The sequence below is a fragment of the Crocodylus siamensis genome, chromosome 4 (genome assembly GCF_052110815.1).
Source record: "Crocodylus siamensis isolate JL-2025a chromosome 4, ASM5211081v1, whole genome shotgun sequence".
Classification (NCBI taxonomy): domain Eukaryota; kingdom Metazoa; phylum Chordata; order Crocodylia; family Crocodylidae; genus Crocodylus; species Crocodylus siamensis.
In genome coordinates, this window is record NC_143398.1 from 42,800,230 (window position 1) to 42,824,046 (window position 23,817).

At 46.7% G+C, this 23,817-nt stretch overlaps 1 protein-coding gene across 9 annotated transcripts in view; it reads left to right on the plus strand.

Annotated features, from left to right (window-relative positions):
• The first annotated feature begins 373 nt into the window (after positions 1–373).
• Positions 374–23,817, plus strand: part of CADPS2 (calcium dependent secretion activator 2) — a 619,537-nt gene continuing 596,093 nt past the window's right edge. For 4 of the 9 annotated variants that reach the window (XM_090042185.1, XM_090042188.1, XM_090042186.1 and 1 more), the window contains exon 1: positions 375–811. In XM_090042185.1, coding sequence (XP_089898311.1) covers positions 473–811 — 339 coding nt within the window. In that variant the 5' untranslated portion in view covers positions 375–472. Of the gene's footprint in view, positions 812–23,817 lie in introns of all 9 variants that reach the window. The other 5 variants (XM_090042182.1, XM_090042184.1, XM_090042183.1 and 2 more) reach the window with 2 other exon arrangements.

Consider the following 23,817-nt stretch of genomic DNA (forward strand, 5'->3'; position numbering starts at 1 on the left):
ATATCAGAGACAATTACCCTGGGGAGCTCGCCTACGTGGTCACGCTGCTTCCCCTGCCCTGGGAAAACCACCTGATTGATCATGGTGTCTCCCCGAGATCCAGGCGCTGGATCCCTGCGGGGGGCAGGGGCTGCTGTGCGGAGGTCCGACTGGCTGCAGCGCCGCTCCTCTCCTCGGCCGGGCCGGGCGCCGCATTAACATGCCGCTCCACGTGCTGCTCGTGGCGGGCGCTACAGGTTCCCCACCTGCGGGCCGCCGCCGGCGGGCGGAGCACGTCCCCGTCACTCCGCTCTGTGACAGGCCGGGCCCGGCTCTGATAGGAGCCGAGCGGAGCAATTCCCAAGGCAACCCAAGCTCGACCCCCTCGCCAAGCCCGCCCCGCCCCGCGCCCGCCAGCCGCCGCGAGAGCCCGTGTGTAAACTCGACGTGTCCGGCCAGGCGCGCGGCGCTCGCCCTGCTCCGCAGCGGCACCATGCTGGACCCGTCCTCCAGCGAGGAGGAGTCGGACGAGGTGCTGGAAGAGGAGAGGCGGGACGTGCTGGTGGTAGCCGCGGGCTGCGGCGCCGGCTCGCAGCGCGCCCCGCCGGCTCCCGCCAGGGACCCCCGCGCCCGGGAGCCGGGGCGAGCGGCCAGCCCCGGCCCCAGCCCCAGCCCCTCGGTGCGGAGCGAGGCCCGCGAGGAGCAGGAGCGGCTGCAGCGGGAGGAGAGGGAGAAGCGGCTCCGGCTGCAGCTCTATGTGTTCATCGCGCGGTGCATCGCCTACCCGTTCAACGCCAAGCAGCCCACGGACATGGCCCGCAGGCAGCAGAAGGTGAGCGCCCCCTTGCCCTTCCCCGCGGGTTTGCCCGGGAGCTCCTGGGCTGCACCGCGCCCGCCGCCCGCCGCGTCTGCTCGGCGCCGCCGGGGCCTCAACTAGGAACCCGCGGGGAACTTCTGCCGAGCACGTCCGAGACCTGCAGGGCCCTGCCCGCGGGGAGCCGGGCGCGCTTGTGCCCGCGGCTCGCCCCGCGCTGCCCCGGCAGGGGCCTCTCCGCCGCTGCAACAGGTTGCGCCCCTGCTCGCGGCGCCCGCGGCCGGCCTGGCAGCGCCGCTTACTTGGCGGGTTGTTTCGCTTCCCCTGCGGCCGGCGCCGCGGCTCAGACGCCTCCAGGTCGGTTCCGGGGCACGTTGTCAGACAGAGCCTGGGCGCGGAGCTGCGAGTCGCAAGCGATGTCTCTTATTCCCCAGTTGGAAGTTTCCCCGAGCTCAGCAGGCTGGTGCCGGGCATCTCCCCGTCAGATCGGGGCGCCGGTTGCAGTTAACCCTGTGGCGAAAGACTTGCATGATCTTGCCGCCCCCAAGGGGTTGCATCCGCCGTCCCCCCAGTGCACTTGCAGCGGTAACCTTCTGGTCAGGAAACTCGGCTAAGAAAATCTGTAGAATAGGGAACCAGGGAAGGAAACTATCGGCCCAGTGAGAAAATAGGAACAGGTTGTTTTGTTGCTAAATGCAGGCATGTATACATTGCCTTAACAATTCAAGGAGTCGATACAGCTTGTGAGAGATGAGCATGCTTCACCTTCGGTAGAAAGCCAAAGTTGTTTCCTGTTCCCACCATACCTAGCGGGGTGACTTGTAGAGAGAGAGTCCCCTTACTGAGAAACCTCTAATGATACAGCTCTACACTATTGTAAAATATCTTGTCATAATATATAGTGCATGTTGTTGTACTACCTTTGTGCTTGCTCCAAGGAGTGAATCAGTAGGAGATTTAAAGTTTTGAATGAAGGCCCTGTACTTGCTGTTAAATGGCCTCTTCTTGTTGCACCCCCTCCCTCAATTATTGAAATTTTCATTTTAAAATGAAATCTATTTTCATTGTGTACTTAGTCTGCAAAATCCCCATCCTTTTCCAGAAGGATTTTAATCCCCACCTCTTGTTAATCACTTCTCTTAATGCTACTTCGGATGATGTTATGTTTAATTTGTGTATACAGTACTTCTGCTTATCAGCTTATGGGTGCTGATGGGATGATGTTGTGTGTGCTGTTGGGGAAAAGGGGTCTAGGTCTAGACATTTTTACATCTGTTTGAATCTTAATATAGGTGTGTCGTCTCCTCCCCCCCCCATAAACAAAAACCCACATCAAGACTTAAGGTGCCAATTTGAATGCAAGTGCTCCAGGGAATTAGTGCCCAGTAGATTCTTTTGACAACTTAATAATTAACAGCAACAAAATAATGCATTACAGTAGCTATTTCTACCTTTTTAACCCATGCCAAACTTTAACAAATTGGCACAGAGAAAAGGCTGTGCACTTACCTGGAGTATACACTTACTCCAGCTCAGGGTAAACAATGCTTCTTAACTCAAGAAACAGCCTGTGCTAAGCCTTTGCATCATTTTAAGGCTCCTTACCTTGTTACTAAAAGTACCTTCTGGTGCAGTAGCAGCCATGAAAGTAAAGTAGACACTTCAAAGCTGTTTTAAGAAACCTTAAAATTGATGGCTCCCAGTCGATTTTCATATATTACTTAGGTAGACAATTATGATACAAAGTTGAGAGTGGGTATGCATGCTATGCATTTGGGTGCTTATGTGTCCCATATAAATGGTTAACTGATGTTTGCTGTAACTTTACATAGTAAGTAAAAAAAAAAAAAAGAGAGAGACTGGAGTTATGTTATCCTGCTAAGTACTGGTACACTTGTCTGATACGCAGTGAAGTATCCTGTGCTAAAATTGCTCTTCTGAATCCATGTTTAGAATCCAACAATTGACCAGTTTGTTTTTTTTGTTAGAATTGCTATACAATCTGCAGCCTCAATTAACCGTCTTGATGATGCTGATCCAAGGCTGTACCTGAGTATGTGTTGTTAATAGATTAATGTGTAAAAGAATCTTTAAAATGCAATGACATAACAAGCAATATGAAAGTATGACACTTGTGGGGTTCTGTATAGACACCAAGTTGTACGTCATCCAAATTGACACCTCACTTCATATCAAATGCTACTATTTGCACTCAGCAGTTCCAAGTGAGACTTGACATTCAGGGTATGGTAATTGAAGTGAAAGACTTTCTTTGCTTAGGAGCTGTAGAACTAGAAGAATATATCTTTAATCGGGGCGAAAGTCTACTGCTTTTGTAAGGATTGTCTTCTGTATGCAAAGTCATGATAGAAGTTAGTGAATACCAAATGTTGATTATAGTTAGTACTCATCTCCTTTTTAATACTGTAGATTTTGGGGGGCATTCAGCAAGAATGCCTTGTTTAGCAAATCATTTGAGTTAAGGGGTGTATTTATAACAGATACACTGCTAACTTTTTATGCTATCCAAACTCTAAAGAAAACTCGCATCCTACTTTATACTAGAGAAATCTTTAGGATTTAGGTATCCATTCTGGAATTTCAAAACACAAAACCATACAGTTTTTAATGGAAGCAGTAGCCTTTATTTTTTAGGTGTCTTCCAAGGAAGTCCGTCAAAGACCTACGTGAAAAAAACCTTTTGTCTAAAATAGCCCAGATTTTTCCTCTTTCAAATTTTAATATTTTTAGAGTTTAAATGTTAATGCAATAAAGCGTGTTCTTAAAAAGAGGGAAACATTGTTTGAGGAGGATTTTGATAATTTTCTTGGATTTTCTTTTGTTTTTTACATTAATCCACTTGGAAATTTCAAGGACTTTTAAAACACTTTTTGGATATAAATTTATGCAAAAATCAGACTCGCTAAAAGACTACAAGGTGTAGTTACTGCTTGTAAATGAAAGTATTAGGTAACAAATATGAAACCATCTTCTCACAACCAGCTGATATGTAGGCATTGATTGGAATATATGGTACATGGGGATACTCCCTTTGTATGTTAGGTGAACTGGTGTAGTTTGTGTATGTGGTATTTGCTCTTTCTTTCTCCTTTAACACTAGCTAACTAACCATTCCTGTTGTAGACAGGCCAGGGTCTAAACTACTTAAATTGAGTTTGTGTCTCTACCCCTGGGACTACCTTAGGACATGTTTTTAACATTTTAGTAACAAGTTGTCTTAATAAGAACACTTTAAAAGAGAAATTTACCTCAGGAATTCCCTGTTCTTGATGGGTGTTGTTCTCCCAAGTACTATTAAAACATTTAGCAGATATTCTGCAATTTGGCCTCATACACTGTAACCAAAGGGTGCTTGAAACTCTAAAGGCATCTTAAAAGTAAACATCTTGCTTACAGGTAAACACCAGGACAAAAAGCATGAACAATTTTCAGTCCTTTGCCTGTGCAACTTTGAATCTGGCCTCAAAATCTATGAAGAGATCAAACCAAGTATCATTTCCAAGTTACAGATGGAGAACTCAGCGCAGATGGTTTAAGTGACTTCACTAAATAGGTTTGTGATGAAGTTGCTTAATAAATCAAGATCTCCATTTTTTTCAGCCACCAGACAGGCTCCTTCTTACTACATCAAATGCTGGAAGCTGTAGCCATTCTCTGTGTGCACTTAATCCTTTGTTTCTTGTGCCATATTTTATCACCTCTACATGCCCCTAAATAAGACAGACCTTATTTTTGGGAAGGCAGAATTGAGGGGAATATATATATATATTTTTTTTCAGAAGTATAGTTGCATAGAGCAGGGACAGAGCCTAATCTTCAGCTCCCTGACCCTCCCTTTCTTGCTTAGGCCAAAGGTAGTTTTAAACTTCTCACAGCTGAATCGTCTGCAGCTCTTGGCTGCTGAGCCAAAAGCTGAAGCAGTAGCTGCTGCTGAGAGCTGGACTTCCATGTATGGATGTAAGATTTTGAAAAGAGCTAAAGATCGGGCTCCAAAATAGGAGAGATCAGGAGAAGCTAATAGGCAGCAAAATTGCCCAAGAAAGGATAGCTTGATTAGGGGAACATCAAGACCATTACAAAAGAGAGAGGGTTGTTAACACCTGTGGAGTAAAGAGTGATTAGTTGGAATCTAGTAGATCATAATAAGTTATGAAGACTGCCTCAGTGCTGTCTGAATAGAAATACTACTGCTGTTGCCAGGCCATTTTAAATTTTGAGGAGAGCAAGAATCAAAGCATGGTATAACCATACTACTCCACTGCTGGCCCCCTCATTGATCGGTTGGATTCTGCCCCTTTCTTCATGCAGCTGCTGAAGGAAAGGAATCAGCAGCCTTCCTACATTGTACATACTTCTATTCTGGGCAGGAAAAGCAGCTTCCCCACTTAAGATATGCACTTCAACTTTGGAAGGCTGATTTTTGGGGAATAGGTGTGTGTGATATGCAAGTAAATATGATATTTTATTCTCCTTATTAGAAATTGTCATTACGGGGCACATGTAGACAACCATCTTTTGGGAACTAGACTGAAATAATCTTTTGTTTACAATCAGCCAGTTAATGGTATGGGTCGCATGGTATTGATCAGAAGTGGGTGATGACTTGACTTAGATTTGAATCTTGTATGTGAACATGCATAATCATTCAGTTAGGGGATTAATACTGTGTTCCTAGCTGTTATACTTTCTACTTTGTGAGTGAATAAAACTCATACAGCTAGCAGAGCGCTTACTTTCCCTTTTCATGTAATGCATGTCAAAAGCTTGTTCTGCATTTGGGTGATATGTGAGGATGGGAATAAAGTGGTAAGATTTAATGCCAGAAAAGTTTTCAAACCACAGCTCTTTTCTATATTTTAATGTGCTTTCATAATTAACTTTTACTTGCAGATGAAATCCAGTAATGGAAGGGAAGAATTAAAAAAAGGAATCCTTGCTATATTAGGAATTATTAATTAAACCATAGATTTAAGAGATGTTGCTAAATATTGGGAACTTACTGACTTGGCAATTTAAAACCAAACCCGGTCAGTCTAATGTCTGAATAAGACAAAGCAAACCCCCCAAAATATTTAACTGCGTATATGGTGATATTTGCATGTTTAGCTTGCAGAAAATCTTACCCTTCCCTCCCAAATGAGTACATCAAAAACATTATTTTAAAGATATTGATTAAAATGGTGAGTGGTGGAATTCTCCATTGTTTATTTTCACCAGAATCTCCTGAGCTTCCTTTCCTCTGACTGGTACTTATGTTTTACCAATAACAGCAAAGTTTGTGATAAATTTTATAAGAAAAATAGCCAACTGTCAGGAAAAGATAAAAATAAAGTAAAACTAGTTCAAAGAAAATACCCTATTATCAGTTTATTTTCTCATTCAGATCTGTATTGAATGAGATCTCAAAATATACATTTTCCCCCCTGCAAAATATTTCCCTGATGCTTCCAAGCCTTCTGCTTAAGGTGGTCTTGGATTAACATTAATCTAACCATAAGAATACATCATAAAACTAAGAGTAAAACAATTTGATGAAGATCTGAGATGCATTTGAGAGGCAGAGGTAAATGACAAAAAATCCTCATGCTTTTATCTGAAGGGGGATTACATATATTTTAAACAATGGAGGTAAAATGTGACAAGTCTCTGCTCTTAATTCCTACTAACACTTGTACATTATAGGTCTTTAAATGATTTCCTAGAGACTTTGTTTTGATAAAGCCAAATCTTTATCCTTCCTAAGCAGCTTGATGGGGTCTTGTGTTGATGAGCAACACGTTGTTTATTTTTCACTTGGTTCTGAAGTTCATTTAAGTTAGTGTAACATAATTTGATGATCTTATTAAGATACAGGCTAGCATAGCTTCATATGATTTAAAAAAACCTATTTCCTTCTCAAACTTGGTTCTCAAGTTGGTCCCCTGCCTCTCACCCCTGCTGCACTAATAAAACTAGTCACTGATGACAATATGTGTCAAATGTGGAATGCCGCTGAAAAAATATTGAATACTTTACCTGCTGGTTGAGCTGACATCAAACCATGTCCAATACCAGTTCAGAAATCTTGTTCTCTTCATTCAGCTCAGTGTCAATCATGTGGGTTGGTCATAAGTCAGACCAGTGGTGAAAAAGCAGATGTATACTGAGTTGCGTTACCAGGCTCACAGCAGATATTATGAAAGTGAACATGCATCGTGACTTCTATGGAGTGACTTAGCCAGAGAAAAATCTAGGATAAATTATACTGCATGGTAAAGCACAAACACACAACCGACTCTCCCAAGCTGGCTGTGTGCGCTAGGTAGTCTTATAATTATAACATCTGGAATTCAGGAGTCAGATTGCATTCAGGAAATGCTACCCTGTGAATAGATTGAGCTGGGGAGTAGACTCAAGACACTATCATGTCTTATAGTATACTCCCTTTAAGTATATAGCCTTGGCATTTATCTTGGCTCCATTTAAACAATGCTTACTAAGAAAGTAGAAATTGCCATACTGTGTCAGACCAAAGGTCTGTTTAGCTTGCTATCCTAAATGTACCTTGTGTCTGAGGGAGATTCTGGTGCATGTGGATCTGGCGTGCACCAGATAGCAGCCTCTCTTTCACCGTCTCAAGATCCACAGAACAATCACAAGCATGGGTACAGGCTGGGGGCTGACTGGCTGGGCAGCAGCTCTGCAGAAAAGGACCTAGGGGTTACAGTGGCCAGGTGTCCATAATATGAATATAAGCCAACAGCACGCGCTTGTTGCCAAGAAGGCTAACAGCATGCTGGGCTGCATTGTTAAGAGTGTTGCCAGGAGAGTGATTGTTCTCCTCTATTAGGCATTGGTGAGGACACATCTGGAGTACTGTGTTTGGTTTTGGGCCTCCCCACTACAGAAGGGATGTGGCCAAACTGGAGAGAGTCCAGTGGAGGGCAACAAAAAATGGTGAGGGGTTGAGGCACATGACTTCTGAGGGAACTGGGCTTATTTAGTTTAGAGAAGATAACTGGGGGGAGGGGGTGGGGATTTAATAGCAGCCTTCAGCTACCTAAAGTGGTGTTTGAAAGAAGATGGAGCTAGACTGTTCTTACTGGTGACGTGACAGAAGAAGGAGCAGCAGTCTCAAGTTGCAGCACAGGAAGTTTAGGTTAGATATTAGGAAAAAGTGTCTCACTAGGAGGGTAATAAAACACTGGAACAGGTTACCCAGAGAGGTGGTGGACTCTCCATCCTTGAGGGTTTTTAAGACCCAGCTAGACAAAGGCTTGGCTGGGATGATCTACTTGGGGATGGTCTTGCCTTGAGCAGGGGGTGGACTAGACCTTCTGAGGTCACTTCCAACCCGTTTTCTATGATTCTTACTGAAGTTTGTTTGCGCTTTTCTCTGTGCCTCTTATTTTATGCATACCTCATCCATAACCCCACAAAGTCCTAAGATCTTCTGGCCATTTTCCTTCTGGCCCTAGCCAAGCTGTTCATCTACCAGATCAGGAAGGAGATGTTAGCCAGAAGGAGCCTACCTTTCTTTCCCTTGTCTGTGTACATCTCCGAGCAGTCTCACTGGGCAGTGTTCACAGGCTCCTAATTTGTGTTTAAAAGCTCATAATGGCCCAACCCTCCATAAATGTTTCCTGACTTTTTTTGAACCCACTGGCCACATCTAGTGGCAGTGAGTTCCACATGTTAATTATATTATGCAAACAAAACATTTGCTTAAAACCTGCCACCTAACTAGAGAAACAGCTTGTTGCCCAGCTTTTCGCACCACGGAGCTCCTTACCTTGTTACTCAGAGTTCCTTACGTCTCTCATAGCAGCATAGAAATTAATAGGAACTGTACATCCAGGGCTGCTTGAAAATTCATGTGTTTCATGAATTACTCAGACTACAGTTATGGTACAAAGTAGATATGGGGGTTGTAGAGTTCCTGTGCTCTTAAGTGGTTTATATACTTAATGAATTTGCAGATAACCAAATTTATTACAATACAAGCAGTAGGCAGAAATTGGGATCACTCATTTTATGTTATACAGATAATATGCTTCTCTGTTTATCTGCATGCTGGATGCTGCTGTGTATGGGCTACTTGCTGAAGTGTGATTTTAATCCCATGATGTCATGCTGGTGTAGGGCTGCGCACTATGCATTCACTCTACTGTTTCTCTGGAGTCGGTGCATATTCTGTTCTTAACCAAAGAAAGGTAGAACCAACTAGCAGTACTGTTATGCATCTTACTTGTACGTCTAAAAGTGTTTTGTTTTGCTTAACATCTGCCTTCTACATTTGAGTCACAATTATGCTTCCAGGGTCAGTTTGTTTGTTTATTCATTTATTTATTTCGAATTGGGGAAGGAACTTGTCACCTCTGTGTCTGCTAAAACCCTGTTCTGAATGCTGGGGAAGAGAACTCAGGGTTCTGCACAGGTGGCTGATCAAAGAACTGTCAGGAAGAGAATACAAGGAGCCAAGTGACTGCCATCATCTCTGCGGGGGGTAGTGGGAGGGAACTGGATGGCTGCCTGACTTGCCCTTCTCCCTTTTTTAGGCAATTATTCCTGCCCTTTTATTTGTGTGTGTATTTTATCTTGCCACTACAGGCTTCCTAGTACTTGAAGAAGTATAGGTACTGTTCTCTATTCTTCCCACCCACTCCCAATTTTCTTAGACAGCATTTGAAAAATTTACTTAAACCAGTGTGGAAAAATATGTGCTTTGCCACAAGTGCAGCCCCTCTATCAAAGCCACATTTGTTCCCCTTGCAATTTAATGGAGTAAAACATTCATGTGCCTCTTGCTGTGCGTTAGTGTGTATTTGTGGAATTCTGTCAGTCAATGCAGAAAGCATTTGAATGTTGTTTGACTAATTTCACTTCTGTTTATTGAATAATGTATTTGCTAATAGTATTTGACCAATTCTAGAAATCTGTGACTAATATTTGGAAAATACTAACAAATCAGCCTTTTGTTAGACCTAATTTGCCTTCTTGGTCCCCATCTCCTCACTCTTTCATTCAAAAGCTTAGCATTAATTTGACTGAGCTGCTGTAGTGTGCATTTTCTCTATTCCGTCCCTTTTGTGCTTTCCACCTCTTTTTGTTTTTGTTTTCACACCTACTGTTTCCCCCCTCTAAATGTCTCCATGCACCTGTGTTTCTCTTTTCTAACTTAACTTATTTTTTTTCTGTCCTCACATGTACCACACAGTTAATAGCCACTGGACTAAATGTATGAGCTGTATGTCACTGAAAAACATGAAAGGACAAGTTGTTTATGGAAAATGCACCTGTCAAAACACAAATATAAAATGGGTGACACCTGGCTGGGTAGCAGCACGATGGAGAAGGATCTTGGAGTCTTAGTAAATCAGACTTGGTATGAGTCTGCAGTGTGATGAAGCTGCATGAAAGGAGAATGCAGTTTTAGGATATACCCGTACAAACCTGTCCCTTTGGGGGTGAATTGGGGTGACTGCCCAGAGGCCCTGCAGACAGTGCTGTACCGGCCCCATATGCACCACCATTGACATGTGCCAAGGGCACCACCACTCTGTGCAGCCCCCGTGCACCACTGGGTTTGCACTTCAGCCACTTGCCACCCTACCTGCTCTGTGCTCTGTCCGCTCACCACCCCTCTTGCTTTGCACTCTGCCCGCTTGCCAAACCCTCCCCCCCAGCACAGACCCCTCACAGGCTGATGTGTCCTGGGCTCTGCACACCCCTAAGGTCAGCTGCATCCATAGAAGCATTACGTGCAAAACATGGGAGGTAATATTGCCTCTCTTCTCGGCACTGGTTAGGCCTCATCTAGAGTATTGTATGCAGTTTTTAGGTTCTGTGTTTTAAAAAGGATGTGAAGAAGTTAGAGAGGGTCCAGCAGCGGGAGACAAAAGTGATAAAGGGCTTGGAAGGCAGGTCACATGAGGAGAGGTTGAAGGGGGGACTAGGCATATTCAGCTTACAAAAAAGGCACTTAAGAGTGGTAGCAGTCTTAAAATAGTTGTGTAAGCCTGGACGCGACACTACGTGCGCCCTCGCCTGAATAGTGGGATCCTGGGGTACCTGGTATCCAGTAGCCCTGCCCAGCCCCCCTGGGAAGCTGCTGCAGTGCCCCTGAGCGGAGAGCCTCCTCTTGTAACCAAGCACCCTTGCAGACAGTTCTGAAAATTTTTACAAGATTTAATTATTTACAACATAGCAAATGACCATTAAATAAACATATTGATATACCAACTAATAAACCCTCAAGAACTTAATTGCACAGTTTCTTACTTGCACATGGTGTACTGGGGATCTTGTGTGCACTACCCCTGGTGGGGTGTCTCAGGGAATGGAACTGTCTGTGTCCCTGCAGGTAGTCTGTAGATGCTCTCTGGTGCTGGTGTCCGTCTCCGTGCTCCTGGGGTCTCTGGGCAGCAAGGATCTCCGGGCATCAGGTGGCGGCTGCTCTTCTGCAGTCCCTGCAAGACAGCCTTCCCCTGCCTTTGACCCCCTTCCCCGGCTCAGCAGGGAGCAGTGTCTGAGCTGCAGGCTGTAGCAACTCCTGTCCCTCAGCCCCAGCAAATGCAGTCCCTCCCCTCCCTGGGCTTTGCCTGACCCTGGACCCTCTCACCCGTCAGGGAACACAGGGCAGGCTCTGGCAGTCTTCCCCTGCCCCCTCCCCCCCGCTCTGCTGTGCTCACCCAGCCACATTGGGCTGCAGGCAGGTCTTCCTAGGCTTGGATTCTCCACACAAGCAGCCCCTCTCTGATCCTGCTGCTGCAGGCTCCTGGGCCAGAGGGAGGAACTGGATACTGTATCACTTCTGTTACAGTTTTTGCTGCTGCTTCTGCAGGGCACTCCCAGGGGCTTTCCCAGGGACCACTGTGTTGACACTGTGTCTCCGGTCTCCAGCCTGTCTCTCAGCCTCTCTGTCTCTCTCTCCCCCCCCCATGGGAAAACTGCTCCCCCCTTTTATCCAAGCCTCTCAGTCCCAGCCCTGGGTCCTTCCCAGGCTTTTGCTAATGGGGTTATGTCACCCCTCTCACTTCCAACAGGGCTGCCTCCAAAACAGCTTCACTTTACCTCAGAGCCTGCAGTGTTCCTGCTGGGACAAACTCTGTCACTCTGCTGGGCAGCCCTTCCCATTCTTTCAGGTGGGTCCATTTTTTAAATGCTGCTACAGTTGAAAGGCTGTCCTAAAGAAGACGGAAAAGACCTTTTGTTTCTTGCTGCAGAGAGTAGGGCATGAACCAGTGGCTTGAAGTTGCAGCAAGGTAAGTTTAGACTGGATGTCAGGAAAAACTTCTTCGCTGTTAGAACTCTGACGCAGTGGAATAGACTGTCTAGGGAAGTTGTGGACTCTCCATCACTGGAGGTGTTCAGGATGAGCTTGGACAGCCGCTGGTCACGGATGGTGTAGACCAAGGGTTGGCAAGCCCTGGCATATGTGCCAGAGCTTGGCACATGAGACAGTTTTGCTTAGCCCATCATGGCTGGCCCAGGCTTTGGGCAGCTGTTGCCAGCCACAGAGCCTGGGTTGCTCACAGCAGGCAGCGGGGGAGGCTGTACCAGCCTCCAGAGCCCCAGCCTGGTTTGTTGCTGGCAGCAGCTGCACATGCACCGTGGGGAGCGTAGCAGGGAAGGGGATAGGGCTGTGCTACCACAGCAAGGATTGGGCCACCCCTGGCATGTTGACATTTTCTGGGTCCAGGTTACAGGGTTTTTTGGCACCTGGTCTAGATACGTTGTCGTCCCCTGATCCGGATGCATCTGTGCTTATATTCTACTGTGGCTATTTCCCATGCTTCAGGGCTTTACTGCTTGTCTCCTGGGGCTGAAAGGGAATTCCCTCCTCCTCTGTTGCTCCATATGTCAGGGTTTGGGGTATTTTTTTTAATAAGCCTTCCTCCAGAGACACTTTTTGGGTGCTGGATGCAGCCAAGTCTGAAGATTTTGACAGGGGTGTGCTGCTGCTTCTGTTGGGACTGAAACTCAGAGTTTCCTGGCTAGAAGGTCTTGCCCCTCTGTTCAGGACCAGACCGATCACTATATTGGGGGTCAGGAAGGAATTTTACCCCAAGGTCAGATCAGTATGGACTGTGAGGGTTTTTGCCTTCCTCTGTAACAGCAGCTATGGCCATCTTCCTGGGATCTCCTGAATGTATATTAACAGCCTTTACAGCAGCAGGATGTTGGCTGGCATCTTCCTCTCTGCTTTACCTGTGGCATGTTAGGGTATTTTTTCTTCCTTGTGTCAGAGTTGACTGTGGTTTTGTCAAGAAGTTAGACAATGGCTAGGGATAGACATCCAAAAAATCCGATTCTAAATTGATTCAATCTGCACAGGTTAGTTTAACCTGGCTAGGCTAAATCACTTTAACTGCACAGACATCCCAGACATGTGGACACATGCCTGCAATGGCTCAAGCTAGAAGCCAGGGGGTGCTAGAGCAGCCCTCCCTTCCCTTCCATGAGGGTGAGCTGAGTGGGGGCATGGCCAGGCCCCAGCAGGATTAGGAAGGGGTTCTCCCCCTCCTTGATAACAAAGCATGTATCAGCTCTGTTACCATTACTTATCACCCCATCAGAAAACAGCCTCTCATTATTGCAGGCTCTTAAAGAAGGAAGGGAGGGACATTACCAGCTGAGCTGTTGATTAGCTCCAAAAAAGCCCTAAGCCGATACTGCTGTCTGCCATAGCATGGACTGTAGCCAGCATGTGGTGTGGTAGCTAATACTGAAGTGTCTGTGTAAGGCAGAGGGGACAGGGGTTCCCTGTTTAGCAGGGAGTGGTGAGGGGAAGGGGAGAGCAGGAGGAAGCCAGAAAGATGGTGTTGAGCCTGCAAGTCTCTGCAGGAGCTCCAGGTAGGAAGCAGAGAGGATGGGCCAGCCCTGCTGTGGAGCAGAGAGCCCTGCCTAGCTCAGAGAGCATGTTGGGATGCTGGAGGAGTCTGGTGTATATTAAATTTGCAAGAGGGTCTGGGACAGACATTGCATAAACCAATGTGGCAGTGGAGTGTTCATTCCCCAGGGCTCCAGCCCCTAGTCTCTCTCATCTTGGTGTCTGAAGGAAATGTGGAAGGGTCTTTGCAGTTTTCCTTTCCAGAGCCTTGTTGTGGTTGTTCTGGTGACTTCAGTTGTACTATTGTAGCCAAAAGGGGGTCCTCACAAGGAGATACCATGGTCTGTTTCAGTTAGGCAGAAAGAGACAGATGTGGAATAAAGGGGTAGATCTGAAATAGTAGTTGAGTTTTGTTTGCCCATAAGCTTACCCAGCGATAGGGTATAGAGGGAAAAGAGAGGGGGGCCAAATACAGAGCCCTGTGGAAACTTTCTGTCAATTTGGAAGGGATAAAAGAAGACTTTAGATAGAGGAGGAAGACAAGGGGAGGGAAGGATTTTGAGAAGAAGAGAATTGGTGATGGTGTTGAAAGCAGCTGACAAGTTAGAGGATGACAATAAAATGCTTGTTTTAAGATTTGACTAGGAAGAGGTTTCTTGAGACTTTGTTGAGAATGGGTTTAGACAGTGGACTGCTGGGTTGGGGGGTAGCTATACTGGGCAGTCTAGGAGTATGGACAACTAACCTGTTATAACTATCTGTGTCAAGATCTTATCCAGTGGTGCAAGCGCTTTACTTCACTTTTTGGCTGAAAGACAAGTTACCTTGCAGTTAGTGTGGAGTAGTTTATACACCCTACCTCACCTTGTGGAAATTTTTGTCACCCATCATTTTCAGGAGAGGAGCTCCAAATGGCAGCAGTTAACAGTAGGGCTGCGCGAAGCTTTGGTCCCTGACTTGACCCTTTAATCTCTCCTTATCGATTCGAAAAGATTTCGAGATTTGGACATAAGCACAGCTTTAAATGTTTTTTTTCTACATGCCTCGAGGTACCAGGTGGCTTGTTAATGCTGCGATGCTGGGGTGGATGGAGCATCCCACAGGAACATGGGTAGGGGGGAGGGTCCCAGCGCTCTTGGCAGCAGACCCAGAAGTGGACCAGAATCACTTTCAGTCCACTTTCCGGTCTGCTGGGGGGCCTCCCCATGCTCCCCTGGCTTGGCAACTGGTGCCTCCTGGGTCTGGGGGGTACGTGGGGCCCCCCCCACGTCCAGTTGCCAAACTTGGGGGGGGAGGGGAAACGACACACATGCATAGAAAAAGCATTTAAAGCTGTGTCTATGGCCAAATTGCTAATTCTTCAAATCAGCATAGATTCTTCAGATTCGGATTCGGCAGAATTGAATCGGGGACAATGATCTGAATCGATTAATTGAAACACTTTCCCCAATTCGGGCTGAATCTGAATCTAATACGGCCCATTTCACACATCCCTAGTTAACATTATGTTCAGTGAACTTCTATATGGAGCAAGACTTGGAGAGGAAAGTGAGATTCAGGGCAAGTGCATCTCAAGCACGCTTGGATTGTGAAATGATAGAGTAAGAGAGCAAAGGAAGCATAAGGCAGAGAATGAAAATGTGCAAGGGATATTGGGAGGTGATATTAGAGGTCAGAGGGCAATGAAGAGACTAATGGGGGAGAGTAGAAAAGGCCCTTCTACTTCTATAGGAGAGTTGTGGGAGAAAGAAGGGGAGGCAAGTTGAGGGGCGGAGAAAGGTCAAATCTTAAGGTTTTTTTTAGAATTTCTTTTTTATAAGGAATTGGTGAGACCCTGTATGGAGAAAGAGGTAGAGGCTGAAGGAAAGAGTTTGAGGAAGGAGTCAAAAGAGATGAATGTGTATGTAGGTGAACTTGTTGATATGCAGTTTGGCTTCTTTGGAGAAGCAGAATTTTTTTTAGGTTAGATGTCAAAACTGAAGGAGGAGAGAATAAGTTTGGAGTAGATGAAGCTTGTCTGATCAGGATCTCTTGCCAAAGATACTTAATAAGTTGAGATCTGGAGGGGAGGAAGCATATATCCATGGCTTGGATACTAGTTTCAGGGAGAATTGACAACTGTGATGGACTAGAAGCTGTGGAAAGTCTTGGTGATGGGGCATGATGGGGGTGTGTGTGTCTGAATGGTAAAGCTGAAAGAAACTAGTTGATGGCAGGACAAAACTTGGTAGCAGACAGATTAGTCCTTGATGAAGACCAAGTTAACTGAAGTGATTAATTGATTGAGAGTTGCATCAAGGCTGCAAATTAAACAGGTGAAGAAAGATGCAGCTTAAGATGTTAGTTGTTTTACCTTTGTGGAAGGTAAATTCACTGGAGATGTGGTATGCAAAACTGAACAGGAAGAAGCCTTTCCCCCCCCCCCCAATGGTGCTGAATATAATGTTAAAAATGATGTGGCTATTTTAACTGCTCATGAGAGAGCTGGATGACTTTGTGCGCTTCATTTAAAATATAAATGAACGTCTCTAGGCACAGTGTGCCAAATATTTATCTAACTAGCTGTTGCTCAGAAGAGTCCCCAGCTTGTGTCTAGTGTGTCCTGTATTCCTTCATTAATTTCTGAATTACGTATTCAGAGGCTTCATAGCAGGGTACCGGAGGCTGTTTCTCAGGCAAAAATGCCCTAAGAATGTTTTGCTATTGCAACTGTTTAGCATATAAAATATGCATTAAGTGTTAAAATATTAATGTTGGCCATTTCCCTTATTCCAGACTCCTTATGGATGGAGTGTGGCAAGGAAAAGATTTTTTTTTAAAAGTAATTTAGGGTGGATCTGGAATAGCGCGCTATTTTGCTAGTCTCTGACCAGGATTAAGCATTTCCTTCTCTTTCCCTCCTCCCCACCGTTTCCTGAGAGAGGGGTAACTTTTACTTGCTCGTGAGTTGAATTCTAGAAGCTAAGATTGAGGAAGTCCTTGGTAGTCAGTTAATATGACCTCAGGCCAGACCCTGCAGTGCTAATGGGGCCAAATTCTCCCTGAAACCAGTGACGGTTTGCCTTGGATTCAGCCCCAGTCTGTAAGGGGCTAGACAATGTTAGCCTGCAAGGCTGATGGTTTTTGATTCATCCAGTTGCATTGTGGCATCTCCACTTTATGGTATCAGTTTTACCAACCCCAATACCTCAATTCATGAATTATGTACTACAAATAAATGTCTTTTAAAATAGTGACAATTTAAAAACAGTGGATTTCTAGTTCCCCCTTTTTTCATTTTAGGTTTCTGAGGTTAGATGTGCCCTACCTCCAAGTGTCCCTCAAGACTGGTGTAAAAAAATAAGCTCTGCCCACTAGAGACCTGAAAATGCAGTGATGAGGGTGCCTTCTGTTACCAGAGATGGAGGATGTTGGAGGGTTTCTTTCAAGCAGTCTTGCAGCCATTTTCAGTGTTTGAGAGCACTATTTTATTTTAAAAGCTCTGATGGTTGCCTTTTTCTCTTCCTCCCCCTCTCCATCCTCACTGCCTTGGGGGAGGGTGAATTTTAGGAAGATCTTGTTTCCTGTGCATCAAAGACATGTTAATGGCAAAGGAAGCCAGGAGACTTAGGTCCTATGCTGGATCTGTTAATGGCCTGAAATATAAATTGGGTAAAGTTTAGGGGCAGACCCCAAAACATAGGCAGTTTAGTGCCTAAACTTTCATACCTTCAATGGGATTTACGCAGACTTTCTTTTTAAAACAGTGGCTAACATACTACATTTTGGATGGTTCGGATCCTCAGCTTATACGCCAGTGTCACTGAACTTCTGTATGCAATAGCAACACAGGATTTATGTAACTGTTGGTAGGAATTGAAGCCCAGCCTAGTGCTGGTTTCAGAAGGTCACCAATATACGGTGAGATCAGTTTTATTTGACAAAAGCTACACATGGCAAATCCCTTCATTGTGCTACAAAACCACATCTATTACAAATGTACTTTATCACATAAAATAGCACTTAATGGAAAGCCACTGTACACACTATAATATTGGAGAGAGAATGAAACAGCAGAGGGCATATTTCCCAGAAACCATTGCACTCTGAGTACTGTATTTTGTTAACCCATTGTAGCAATTGTTGGTGTACAGATTAAGGCACGTAGCTGTGTTAGTCTGAAGTCAGAGGAAGGCAGGGTACAGTTGCATCTTTAGTTAGTCTATCAGGTATACCTTGGCAATGGCTTTCCAATGTGCAGATAGCCACTTCCACATTTAGGTGTGGCAGTGATCAGAACCTGGTTTAAACCTGTAACGTAACAGACCTTCAGTGCACATAAACCAGTGTCAAAATGGCCAAAATTGGTTTGAGATAAACCTGGTTGAATCCGGTATCAGACTTAACTGATTGAACTCAAATCGGTTTATGCAGTGTCTGTCCTGGACCCCTTCCTGGTTTAAGTTAAACCAGAGTCCTCTGGCATCCCACCATGATCTCTGGGCTGGGCTGTGCTCTCATTTCCAGAGCAGGGCTGGCCCCACACCTCTGCTCTCTAGCCCAAGCAGGGACAGGAAGTGGTGAGACACCAGCTGGCCTGGCCCCGTTAAGGCAAAGTAGGAAGGGAGAGGGTTAATCCTGCCTTCCCCTCTTCCGGCACCATGGCTAGGGTCTGTCTGTCTGCCGGGGAGCAGAGAGGAGGGGACTTTGGTGGTGACCCTGGGGTTGGCAGACCCTGGCTGCAGGGCAGAAGAGATGGAGGGAGGAATTAACTCTTTTTCCTGCACCTTTCACCTTAATGGGGCCATGCTGGGATGGGTATCTAGCCATGTCCCCGTCTCTGGAGCAGCGAGGAGATGGGAAGGGACATCAGTACCCTCTAAATACCAAAGTGCCCAGGAGGGGGTTTTATTCCCCCCCTCCCCCCCGGGCTCTCTTCCCTGTCCTACCAGCAGGAAATGCAGCCCTTCTGGCATCGACCCATTAAGGCTAAGGGGGCAGGGAGGGTGTTAATTCCCCCCCCCAATGGGGGATTGTGGGGAGGGGTGTTCTGTGCTGGGGGGGACTCTTCCCCCTCCCCCTCTTCCCCCCAGGGCAGGAAGGGGGGCTCTGTGTGGTGTTGGAGTGGGGACTCGTTCCCCTCCCTCTCCCCCCTACCACTATGGGGTGGGGAGCTGGGCTTTATGAGGCTGCCTGGTCCTAGAAGGGGACTCTTTCCCCCGTTCCTCCCCTGCTGCCGAGGGGTGGTGAAGGGGCCTGAATGTGAGGCTGCCTGGCCCCAGAGGGGCTGTGTTCAGTTCTGCAGGTACTCTTTCCCCCTCTTCCTCCTCTTCCTTCTGCTGCCACAGGGTGGGGAGGGGGGACTCTGTACAGCACTGCCTGGCCTGGGCCATCTGGGGCATGGAGAGCAGCTGAAAGTGCCGCAGCCACAGGGGGTGGCCCTGCCCCAAACTTGTCCTGGCCTTGCTCAGCCCCAGCTGGGGCAGCCATACACTGGGGCCAGGCCATGGGGCTGGGGCCATCCCCAGCAGCTGCAGCTCAGTGATGAGGACATGGAGCCCCGTCAGCAAGTGCAGCATGGTCTGGCCTGGCTTGTGCGGCAGGCAGCTGGCTGGGCAGTGGGCTACCTAGGCTGGCTTGGAAACACTGGGGTGGCTTGTGGGTCTGCAGTGAGCCCCCATGGTGGCTGACTGGTGGGCTCTGAACCTGCTTGCACTTCCAAGCTGGCCTGACTAGCTTGCTGCCTGGCTGCCCTTGCTGGTGAGGCTGAGCATCCCCGTCACTGAGCTACAGCTGCTGGGGTTGGCCCTGCCCCTATGGTCTGACCCAGCCCCAATGCCTGGCTGTCTTGGCTGGGGCTGAGCTAGGCCGGGCCAGGCTGCAGGGGTGGGGCCTCCCCCAGGCCTGTGGTGCAGCTACAGCCATGCCCCAGATGGGTCAGGCTGGGCTGCACAGAACCCCACCCCTTCCTGCCCCGTGGCAGTAGGAAGAGGGGGGAAGATTATCCCCCAGCATGGAACAAGGTCTCCATCCCCGCCCTGCAGGGTTAGGGAAGAGTTCCCCTCAGGGTCAGGCAGCCTCGCAGAGCCCCTTTCTGTACCCCTTGTGGGGGGGGAGGGAGGAGGAAGGAGAAGACCCCCTCCCCCCAATCGCTGAACAGAGTCCCCCTCTCTGCCCTGCAGTGGTGGGGGAGAGGTAGGAGTGGGAAGAGTTCACCTCTGGGGCTGGGCAGCACTCTGTGCCAGGATTGCTTCTAGCTGTCAGGAGCTGCTGAGACAGACAGAGCTGTCTCCTCCTCTTCCTTCTGCCTGCCACAGTGGTCTGACCATGCTACCTCTTCCCCTACCCTCCAAACCCTGTAGGCCAAGGTTGGGGTTTAAACCCCTGAGTCTTACTCAGGCCTGCTGAGGCGCGGCTACACCCCTCCCCCCTCCACCACCGGTCAGTTCAGCTTCCCTGTGGAAGGGAAGGGAGGGCTTCTCTAGTACCCCTGGGCTTCTGGCCTGAGCCACTGTAGGCATGTGCCTGCATTTCTAGAATGAAAAGGGAATGTCTATCCACTTGCAAACCGGTTCAGTCTCTGCAGGTTAGACTAACCTGCAATGATGGAATCAATTCAGGCTTGGGCTTTTTGAATGTCTGTCCCTAGCTCAAAGGGCAAAATCCGGTAAATGTATGAGCATAATCTGATGAGGTCACTGTGATCTGAAAAAGACTGACCTCAGCTAAAGATAATGCCTGTAGTCTTGGAAAGAGACTATGTTGGCTTACACATTTTAAGTGCTACTGGCCATTTAGGGAGTCAAGATCTAATTAAAGCCTTTACTTCTTTACTTAACTGAAATGTAACTGTTGCAAAGACTTCTACTTTACTAGCTACAAGAAGCTAATTTATATGTAGTTACAATATAAAAAACTGCATCTGTTTAATGAACAACTGAAGCACTAAAGGTCACTTAGCCACCCATTCATGCTGTATGTGGGGTTAGTTGTGCAGCTAGGAGCCTGTTGCTTCTTAGAGATGAGGAACCATCAACTAAGATCTCTAATTTTTCTAAATAAAAGGTTGTGTATAAGGAATGCAATGCATGCTATACAGGTGGTAGCAGGCTCTATGAGCAGTTTCAAGCGGCTCCTATTGGTACTAAAAATGTCCCTTACAGGGCATTGTGATTCACTGTGAGAAGCACCATGTATAAAATATAGTCTTGACTCAATCTATTTCTGTATCTGTGGACATACTTTTGGGAACATTTTTACCCAAATTCAGGACAACTCTGAATTTAAGATGACCCCCAAATAATTAGCTTCTATACATGGGGAATTTTACATTTCTGCCTCCCAGTGCTGCAGGGGGGCATGCAGTGGCAGGGGAACAGGTGGTGGCAAGGTAAGCGCTGGAGGAGTCAAGTGGCTTGCCTCTGCTTTCTAACCCCTCTGGCACTCCCCCCCCCCACCTGCCTCCCACGGCCTCTGTTCCCCCTCCCCCCCCCCCCCACTTAACATGTTTGGGGGGGAAAGCCCCTTGTCTTGGATTCAAGTAAAAGCCAGTGACTTGGGGGGTGGGGGTCAGGTGGCTGCAGCAGCTCACCCCACCTGGGGTCAGATCTACAGCTGCTACCCTCCCCCTTCTGCCTCTGCTCCCTGACTACTTCCCTGCCTCACCCCTCACCATCACTTACCCAGTGGCTTCAGCATGGCTCTGGCCTTGCTCCAGCCCAGGGCACAGAGCATGTGGTTGCTCTGCCTCAGCCTGGCCATGTGGCAGCTGTTTAATGGGGGTGAAATCCTCTTCTTGAATCCAAGTTAATATGGTACTTTTCTGTTGCTACAGTTGCAGTGCATGTCCATAGACTTAGTTATACAGTATAAAGGTAGTTTCATTCTAATGGTCAAATATTGCTCTTGAACTCTTTACCCTTTGAGTGTACTGAAAACAGATTCTACTTAACTGTTTCACATGTCAATCTGATTAGCAGTACAAGAGTCTCAGTCAGACCTGAAGGACCTACAGCTCAAGTGAAAAACACTAGGTTTGGGTCTTTTCATGCTAATAGTGTGTGTGTGAGATGATTTGTTTTTCATGAAGTGGCTCATGCTTGTTCTCTCTGAAGATTTGTTTTCCAGTTCCTTGAAGAATGGAGTTAAATTTTTTGGTATCTCTACAATGGCTAAACCTTTACTCATCCACAGGTAACAAGGTGTTAACTTTTTTCAGATGTTTACTTCTACACTCCTTTCACTTAGAAACACCTTAATTTGTAAACTTCAGATCTGCCATGGACTTGATTCTCAATTATTTTGACATGTTTGACAAAATTTAGATGAGGAATAATGAAGCTGTAATTGCCTGAAATCATGTAGCAGGTACTATGTAATTTCCTATTACATTTTGAAGCATCTACTCTGGGGAGATGAGGGGTAGGGAGTTCCAGGTATACCAAAGCATTCATGAGCATATTGCTAGAGCTCCCTACATTGAAAAAGGCGCAGGTGCATTTGTTTAAGTAATTAGGCATTCAAACAAATACATGGATATATGAATGCCTCTCTAGATAGGCATTACATTTAATTCTCACATTTCAACCTGTGATCATTGCAATAAGGCAGGTGCAGTGCTGTCAAGGGGAGGGGAGGGAAGGGAGATGGGCCAGTTTGTATGCATGCAGTGGTAACGGCAGCAATTTTATTTTTCATGCTATTAGAATGGTAAGGTTTTTGCAGCACTACTTTTGAAGAGATGCTAGCTCCCCCCCCTTTTCCTCTTACAAAGTGAAGCTTGCCGGAGGGCAGGGAGCAGCTGCAAGCAGACCTGGACAGGTTAGACAAGTGGGCAGAAAACAACAGAATGCAGTTCAACAAGGAGAAATGCAAAGTGCTGCATCTAGGGAGGAAAAATGTCCAGCACACCTACAGCCTAGGAAATGACCTGCTGGGTGGCACGGAAGTGGAAAGGGATCTTGGAGTCCTAGTGGACTCCAAGATGAACATGAGTCGGCAGTGTGACGAAACCATCAGAAAAGCCAATGGCACTTTATCGTGCATCAGCAGATGCATGACAAATAGGTCCAAGGAGGTGATACTTCCCCTCTAATCGGGCACTGGTCAGACCGCAGCTGGAGTACTGCGTGCAATTCTGGGCGCCGCACTTCAAGAAGGATGCGGATAACCTGGAGAGGGTCCAGAGAAGGGCCACTCGTATGGTTAAGGGCCTGCAGGCCAAGCCCTACGAGGAGAGACTAGAGAAACTGGACCTTTTCAGCCTCCGCAAGAGAAGGTTGAGAGGTGACCTGGTGGCTGCCTATAAGTTCATCAGGGGGGCACAGAAGGGAATTGGTGAGTATTTATTCACCAAGGCGCCCCCGGGGGTTACAAGAAATAATGGCCACAAGCTAGAAGAGAGCAGATTTAGATTGGATATTAGGAGGAACTTCTTCACAGTTCGAGTGGCCAAGGTGTGGAACGGGCTCCCAAGGGAGGTGGTGCTCTCCCCTACCCTGGGGGTCTTCAAGCGAAGGCTAGATGTATATCTAGCTGGGGTAATGTAGGCCCAGCACTCTTTCCTGCTTATGCAGGGGGTTGGACTCGATGATCTATTGAGGTCCCTTCCGACCCTAGCATCTATGAATCTATGAATATGCTGGAAGATGGCTGATCTGAAACCAAAATATGCATCTCATCCACCGTGTCTTACCTCATGTACCAGACCCCTTCTGGAGTTCAGATAATAGTTTAATTCATCTTTTGATTCTTTGTCAGGGATGCCAGAAAAGCTACCACTTGTTTGTCTCAACATTGTTATGTTGAATATATCAATTTGGGGACGGTGACAATTTCAGCCAATTTATCATTGTTGTATTGGGGTCCCTCTTGTGCCAGGTGCTGTACAGATCCACAGAATAAGGTGTCTGTCGCTTACATTTTTAAAGTGTTCCTTTAACTGTGCCAAGCTAAACTGAGTGAATAAATGTCCACTACATATTCATTTGAATAACAGATTTAAATGCAGAGTGTATATTTGTGTAACCAGAAAAAATGAAGACATTTCCTACTAGATTATACCCTCTTTAAAACAGGTTCTGTCTTGGCCCCCAACTACTGGCCATGATCCATTTAGTGTTACTAATTCGCCACAAACTTTGGTAGCTTACTATTGTTGAATTGTCAGTCAGCTTCTAGAAACAGTTATTTGCTGTAAGTCTGTGCCTGATTT